This window comes from Gossypium hirsutum, chromosome A09 (genome assembly GCF_007990345.1).
Source record: "Gossypium hirsutum isolate 1008001.06 chromosome A09, Gossypium_hirsutum_v2.1, whole genome shotgun sequence".
In the NCBI taxonomy this organism is placed as follows: domain Eukaryota; kingdom Viridiplantae; phylum Streptophyta; class Magnoliopsida; order Malvales; family Malvaceae; genus Gossypium; species Gossypium hirsutum.
Window position 1 is genome coordinate 9,064,188 of NC_053432.1, and position 8,537 is coordinate 9,072,724.

Genomic DNA, 8,537 nt, shown 5'->3' on the forward strand with positions numbered 1-8,537 from the left:
TAGGCATGTGGACCAGACGGGTTAGGTTTTTGGGCCATGCAGGACTTTTGGGCCAATTTTAAGGCCCAATTAGGAGTCAATTAAGGGACTAAAAAATTGGGCCCGTAGGCATTATATAGACCCAGAAAAGCATAAGTTTTAGTAAACAAACATGGGTAAGTGTATGAGGTATGTTAAATAAGTTTCAATAAGTATAACAATGCTTTTTGTTTTGGTATAAGTAGGTACGTGAGTTAAGCATGATTATTTTGTAAACCATGTGTGTTATACTTATTATGTTATCTGTTTTGATAAGTTATTCGATTCGACTATGTAATATGAACATATGATATTATGTTTCTACATGTGCATTGGCGTGGGTTTTGATGGTGGAGGAAGTGTTTTTTAGGCAGTATTACTGCATCTTCGGCGCTTAAACCACAATACATGTTTGGCAACTCAAATGCATCATTATGAATGGATACCACTATGACCTAGTGTGGTTGGATGGATGGACTACTGTAGTCCTAATTGGTGTGATTGGTTGGACGGAGTTGGTGTGTAGCGGATGGGGATAGGATCTGTGTCTCCATTTGTTCTAGTTTGGTATGACATTTTGATATGATATATGTTTATGAAAATATGATATTCTAATCCAAAATATGTTCCGAAAATATGACATAATGATCTGATATACTTTTTTGGTAATACAATATTTTGATATTATATTCTGATATGATATTTGTACATGCTAAGTAAAATTTTGTAATGACATTTACATATGTGTTCTTTAAATAAAATTAGGTTTGTGGGCCGAGACATACACTGGTCTTCTAGCTTATTCATTTGCTTAATACATTTTAGGTTAACTTCCGACTTAGGACCGGACAGCATGCGGGAGCTCCAATTGGTTTTACGCTTAAGTTGGTTTGATTATTCTTATTTAATTAAGTTTTTTTCGGGATTTTGATTTTTAGACTAAGTTCTCGATTTCGGTTTTTTTTTGGGCTTGGTTTTGGTTTTAGTTTTATTCGTTGGTATTTGATATTTTCTGACTTAAAACTGCAAAATCAAACGAGTTAACAAAAATGGATCTCAGTTTTCAAAACTAAAACTCTGATAATTTCTCTGCTACAAGATTAAGTAATCTCTTAAGTATTTTCTATAAATAAAATATATGGTTTTTAACGCATGATTGTCTTAATACTAAAAATGATTTGTCAACGTTAGTACTTTCAAAACGCTCAACTTTGCATTTGAATTCTGGGTTTTAAATAAGCATTTTCAAACTTTGGTTTTTCAAATCATCTATGAGAGTTTTTGCCAAAATTTTATGTTTTTGAAACATGCACTGAGTTTGCTTAAAACAAAAGCTTTGAATGAGTTGATGCAATTCCTCAGTATCCGGTCATAACTTTTAAGCCGGGTTTGGGGTGTTATATTTAGTGGTATCAGAGTCAAGTTGCAAAACTCGAGCTGTGGTTTTTTGGTTTAAAATTTTAAGCATAATGTGTTTTGAATTTTTAGATTGTTTTAAGAAAATATTTAGAATCCAAGACTCCAACGCCGATCCAAGTAAGTTACTTAGGCTCCGTTTGGCAACCAGGAAAACATTTTCTGGTAACCTGAAAACATTTTACCTATGGAAAACATTTTCAGGAACACGGGTAAAATTGCTTGCTTTTTATGTAAAATGTCTTACAGATTTTTTTCCTGTAAGACATTTTCCAAACTCAGTGCACCGTTCATCTTCCTTCTTCTTCTCATCCAGGTAACTTTTCTCCTTCTTCTTCTTCTATTCTCCCTAAGCTCTCACTCTCTCGAACATTTCAATACAAAGAATCGAATTTATTATTTCTTTTCACTTTTACCCACTTACCCCATCTCTGCGATTTGCGTTTTTTTTCTAAGGATAGTTGGGAATTTGTTTAAAGATTAGTTGACCACATGTTGATTTTGACAAGCAAAAAGCTTGATTTATGTATTGGCAATATGCCATTGTTTATGTTAATGAAATTATCAGATTTCATTCAATCTTATGCTCCATTCTTCCTTTGCCTTCCATTCTGTTCTCTATTCTTGACAGTAGCTAAAAGCTTGAATTTCAAGCATTTTTCCTTCATATTTTACCCGGGTATAATACGTTGCTGCTGGTGCTCTGTTTGAAATTCTTACTTTACCCGGTTAAAGTGTGTTGAAACTCCAACAACTGTTTTATAATAATTGAGTATTATTATATATTTAAAATGGTTTATAAATAAATCATTGCAATACATGTAAAAACAATTTAAAATATAAATTTATTAATATATATATAAAGTAAACTCAATCAAACAAAGAAAAGATAATAAATTCTCAAATATATAAATTTTTATTAAAACAGCTTTTCAGGAAAATATTTTCAGGAAATCTGCCAAACAATAGAAAATATTTTACACAGATTCATCCAAACACTAGAAAAGTAAATCATTTTCCAGAAATTATTTTCCAAGAAATTATTTTCCAGAAATCATTTTCCGGAAAACATTTTACCTGCAAACAAACGGAGCCTTATACTTTGGTTATTTGCACTTTAGCTACTTTAGTTAGCTTGACGAACATTAGAGATTATTGAATAAAATATTCTCTATTTTAAGATAATTAAATCACTTTTGCTAAACATAAGATTTAGGAGTTTTAATAACCTAAGCTAAACTTTAGGTTTTTGCACTGAAGATTAATAAAATAAGTTTACATGGTACTTATGGACATATTGCACGAGGACGTGGCGGGCGTTGTCAAGTGACCTACATCGATTTTTTTTCTTGGGGCAGTATGTCCAATTTGGAAATTAGCTAATGTGTGGAGACACTTATTTCTAATGGAGGTAATCGAGAAGTTGGAGACGATGTTGTGTCCCAGGATTTGTTTAGAGATCTACAAAGGGTGGCTAAGGTCCAATCTGTATCAGTGAGTCGAGAGTTCGTGATTGAGCGACTTCGATCGAATGAGATCGAGTTAGAGGAAGAGATTAATTGATTAGAGAGCGAGGAAAAAGAAATGGATAAGAATTAAATAAGAAAGAACTTTGATCTTGTTGACTTGAATCTGCAATCTAGGAAAACAGGCCAAAATAGTTAGGTCTTAGCGGGTTGAGGCAGTTGTGAGTGTATGTTAGGTTTCGGTTTGTGTTTTTTTGTGTTAAGCATCATCTTGGTGTGTGTTGGAGGAAAATGGGAGTGTGTTTTATATCTGAATCTAATGAGCATCTTGTTAGGGATTTTTTTCGACATTCTATTAGTTGAATGCAAGCTTTGGCTTAGAGAGGAAATTGAATATTTTTTTGTCCAACTAGTCGTCGAGAGGGTCGAGACATGTCTAGCACCAATAAGGGCACAATTGCGATCCATATCAATTTTATTTTGCTTTGATTAAGTATTTGGTTGTACTTAAGTGTTTGACTGTCATTAGAATTTCTGACTTTAGGGTTGTGGAATCACTAGCGATATTTTCGGTAGATAGCTCCATGAGATAAAACGAGTCAGTAAATAGTAACTCCATTAGAAACATTGTCTGGATTACATTGAAATCAAAGTTGCGCAGTGATAGCGTGATGATCAGTTCAGAATGAGAAATTTTAGATTTTGTGGTTAAATGGAAGATGTGACAACGAGAATTTTGAGGACGAAATTCATTTAAGGAGGGGACAGTTGTCACATCCTGAAAATTAGGTTAGAAGAAATTGGGTTAGTGAAACCAAGAGAGGTCATACCATGTTTTGGATTAAGGTTATGAAAATTATGACAAGTAATTTAATGTGGTTCAGTGGTTGTGTGTTCTATATGTGTGTGAAAGGTCCTAAGTTTAAATCACATCTTTTGAAATTTTTTAATTTTTAGCTCAATTCTTATCCCTAGTCCTTTGACTCAAATCTTATTACTATGCAAATTATGAAAGAATGAGCTCACTGGTTCAATGGTAAGGCTTCAACTTACCCTTTAGTCTCATGTTCAAGTCCTCGTGTGTACAAAGTGGAAATTGGCTTTATTTTGAACTATAAAGGAATCTGGTGGGTGGTTAATTGATGGGATTTAGTGGGATGTGGGTAGTTATGAAATTTTCCCAAATTATCTCTCCCACTTTCCACTCTCACATTCTTCTCTCCCCCTCATCTCCATTTTTTTCTTTCTTTTCTTTTGTTTTCTCCTTCTTCTTTGATTTTTGCTTGCTATCGTTGCATTTTATGTTTAGGACCGGACGATGTGCGGGGGCTTGGATTGGTTTTACGCTTAAGTTGGTTTGATTATTTTTAGTTAATTAAGTTTTTTTCGGACTTTTGATTTTTGGACTAAGTTTTCAATTTTTTGGTTTTTTTCTTGGCTTGGTTTTGATTTTTGTTTTGGGCTTGGTTTTATTTGTCAGTATTTGATATTTTTAACGTAAAACTATAAAATCATACGAGTTAACAAAAATGAATTTCTATTTTCAAAACTAAAACTATGATAATTTCTTCGCTGCAAGATTAAGTAATCACTTAAATATTTTTTGTAAACAAAATATATGGTTTTTAATACATGGTTGTCTTAATATTGAAAATGATTTTTTGAATTTAAATTCTAGGTTTTAAATAAGCATTTTCGAACTTTGGTTTTTCAAATCATCTATGAGAGTTTTTGCCAAAATTTTGTGTTTTCGAAACATGCACTGAGTTTGCTTAAAACAAAAGCTTTGAACAATTTGATGTAATTCCTTAGTATCCGGTTATAACTTTTAGGTTGAGTTTGAAGTGTTACACAGAAAGAAAGAAAACAAAACAAGACTAAAAGACTTATCTTGAATCCACCATGGACGATGCTTCAGGCATTGGTCCATTGATTAGAATGGTGAAAAAGATAAGCTTAATAAGAGGAGCAACATTCCATAAAATCAAACTGATCTAGTGGTTGTTGAAGGCATGGTGAGAGGCAACAATTAAAGTGCTTTCAATAAAAAAGAAAGAAAAGAAAGAAAGAAAGAAAGAAAAAAAGAGAAAAGGGAATGTTTGACGACATTAAAGATCGTAGAAGCGATGGCAATAGTCAAAGTGTAGCAATAGAAACTTAAAAGAAAAAAAAGCTAGTTTTTATTCAAGGATTTTGAAAAAAAAAGTAAGAAGTAGAAAGAAGGGAGAAGAGAAGGCAATCAATGACCAGAGACTGAACGACGGTGTTAAAGATTGGATAGAAGCAACGACGACAACTAGAGATTTGTTAGAAGAATAACAAGAAAAATTGGAGGAAGAGGAGGAGAAAGGGTAAAAAAGGTGAGACAAAAAAATAATAGAAAATGAAAAAAAAATAATAATAAAGGAAAGAAACTTGGAATGAAAAAGGAAAGAGAAGAAAAATATAAAATATAAAATAAATAAAGATAAAAGTGGTGAGGCTCACTATAAAAGTCTTTAAAAAATATTAAAGAAATGGTATCCATGTAAGTATTTAATTATTCTTGTCTCGTTTTAACAGTTGATAATAAAAGACTGACTAAATTGTTATCAATTGATAACATTCATGACCTTTAAATAACAATTGAAATATTAGTAACTAAGATGTAAATCTAAACAAACATAAGAGACTAATTTTTGTAGTTTACCTTACATAAATAATTTAAAAATTACAAATTATTACTTACAGTTTAAATGTGAAGTGCATAATTGCAATGAAAATTCTTTGTGTTTTTGCCATTGATAAAAAGGAATTCCACATTCATCAATTACAATTTTTATTCATTAAAAATAAAAATCATTTTAAAATTGTGCCAAATATAAATTACAATTTACTCATTTTTTCCCTAAAGTTTTTAAAGAATTGGTCCCAAACAAATTTTCTAATTTTTCTATTTATAATTCAATTTTATGTTTATAAATTTATATTTATCTTTTTTTTTTGTTTTTGTACAACATTTATACATGTAATATATTCAATATATTATATTCCAAATAAATTTTTACACACATTAAAACTAGTTATATAATCCTTACACCACCTCAGTAAGCCTTACACATACCCTCTCTAGCTAAACCTTATATCAAGTGGACCTCAATATTATGTAACTCCACAATGAACTCGGAGTACCTTTGCACAAGGTTACCTTTGTCAAAGCACGTGAGACCTGGTGCTTCTTGATTACTCGATCTTCCTAAGATATCACATTATCAACATATAATATTATATCGCCGCCGTTACAAGAAGACAAGATGTGACTTTGTTACTAATGAGATTCGAACATGTGACCTCCCTTCTCTCTCATATATAAGCCCACTACAATAAAGAGATCATCGAACAGATAATCAAACACTAAGAACACTATTTCCTCTCCACTCTTTCCTCCTCGACCATTCTCTCAACCTTTCTTCCATTGTCGAACACTTTGGCTCTTCCCCCAATCAAGGTGAACTATCATCATTACCACCATTTATTCCTTCTTATCGATTCTACCCGTCAACAACAATCTATACTATTAATAAAGTCCTTGACTGAGTTGGTGTAACAAGTCAATCAGGCATCAACTCGATTAAAGAAATTACGTAAATATCTTTTTATAATGAAAATAAGTTATATTATTTGAGGGTATTTCAATATTCTAAGTTTAACAAAAACAAATAATAATATGCATATGGTAATATTTAAACTCATACCAATTAGATTAGTAAAACTTTAAATTTACCACTCAATCAAAATTTTATTTTATTATTTTTCATACGTTTTTATTTTAATATTATATATGTTTCATTTATTATTAATTAGTTTCAAACTATAATACCATTATTTATTATATATTTTTTTCACATACACCATTATATTTTAAATATGTGGTCTCTAAATATTTCTGGTAAGTAATAATATAGTAATAAAAAAATAAAACGGTATTCTTGATAGATTATAGAAAATGGTTGCTTCTAAAGAAAATGCTTCTCAATCAAATCAAAATGAATTTCCATATATATCCCTGGAATTAGCTATCCTACCTGGCCTGCATTAGAAAACCAAAAACGAAAAAAAAATATAAAAAGGGTCCCACAGTAGATTTATTTATAAGCTAAATCGAACCGTGGCTCAATTTTTAAATTTATTTTCAGGTTTGTTTTTATCTGAATTTAAAAATTAAAAAGTAATTTTTTATTAATATTAATGTTAATATGTTTTATAAATAAAATTAAAATTAAATAAAAATAGGTTTTAATAAATAATAATATAAACTGAACCGAACAAATCCAAAGTTAAATTTATAGATTTTAATAAATAATAATATAAACTGAACCGAACAAATCCAAAATTAAATTTATCTCATCGACCTTTGGTACCAACAATCATGTTAAGATGATGTGGAAATTCGCTGGCCTATCTCATTATATGGGACCCACCCCTCATTAATCATTCTTAATCAAACAAAATTCCAAACCGATTTTACCAATACACCCTTTCCCTAATTTATAACTCTCTCTCTCTCTTAAGCGACAGATACAGAGATAAAAAGAGAGAGAGAGAGAGAGAGCATTTCGATCACCGTGATGGCGGCGGCGGCTCATATAGATATAGAGCCAGCAATACCCGAAGAAGAAACGACGTCGAATTCCCTTATACGAAACACTCGTTGCTGCTTCTGTTTCCCTTGCTTCAGCTCCCGTCGTACGCCTGCCGTTGGCTTAGCCTTTTGGCAGCGAATAGGTTCGTCCCATGTCCGGTCCAATACTGGCTTCTGGTCCTCAAGTGTTAGAGCCTTCAAGAAGGTTCGAGAGTGGTCCGAGATCGTCGCCGGCCCCCGCTGGAAGACTTTTATCAGGAGATTCAACCGTAGCAAAAGTGGGAGCGGAATCGTCTCCAGCGGTAGGCATGGGCAATTCCATTATGATCCTTTGAGTTACGCTTTGAATTTCGACGAAGGCCCGCGACAGAATGGTAATTTGGAAGACGATAATGATTTCGGTGCCTTTCGGGCTTTCTCAACCCGTTACGCTTCTGTTCCGGGTTCGGAGAAAACAACATTGGCGTAGATGACGCCGAATGGATCATGTACAGTGAACCGGTGACGTCACTACGGCGTGGCTTCTTCGTTTACTTTTATATGATAAGATGGCACATTGTAGGGTTATTTTTGCCTAATGGATAGGTGGGTGGGTTGGGGTGATAGTGAAAGGTGAGGATGAAGCGTATGGGATTAAGATTAGATTTTGTATGTATTCATTTTTGGGCTTTTTCTGATTTTGGAGCTTTTAAGTTATTTCGTGTTTAATTTTCCTAATTATGTAAATATAAAATAGGTTTATATCTCAAAAATTCCTTCACAAAACTAGATTTTTTTTATTTAATTAAGTATATGTCATTAATTAAAATAATCAATTAAATTTCTTTAATTTTTGCTATTAACCACGTTAATCATTCAAATATATTGACAAGCTAATTAATTGGTGATATGTAACAATTTTTTATTCAATCTAATTTTTTTTATAAAAAATATATTAAAATATATATAAATTTATAAATATTATAAAAAATCTAATAAATTATAAAATTAATAAAAAGATATTTAAAATTTTATAA

The 8,537-nt window shown here is 31.6% G+C and overlaps 1 protein-coding gene across 1 annotated transcript; it reads left to right on the forward strand.

Moving 5' to 3' along the window:
• The first annotated feature begins 7,251 nt into the window (after positions 1 to 7,251).
• Positions 7,252 to 8,273, forward strand: LOC107888676 (uncharacterized). Its single transcript, XM_016812845.2, has one exon. The coding sequence runs from the start codon at positions 7,508 to 7,510 to the stop codon at positions 7,988 to 7,990; it is 483 nt and encodes a 160-aa protein (XP_016668334.1). The 5' UTR covers positions 7,252 to 7,507; the 3' UTR covers positions 7,991 to 8,273.
• Positions 8,274 to 8,537: the final 264 nt, after the last annotated feature.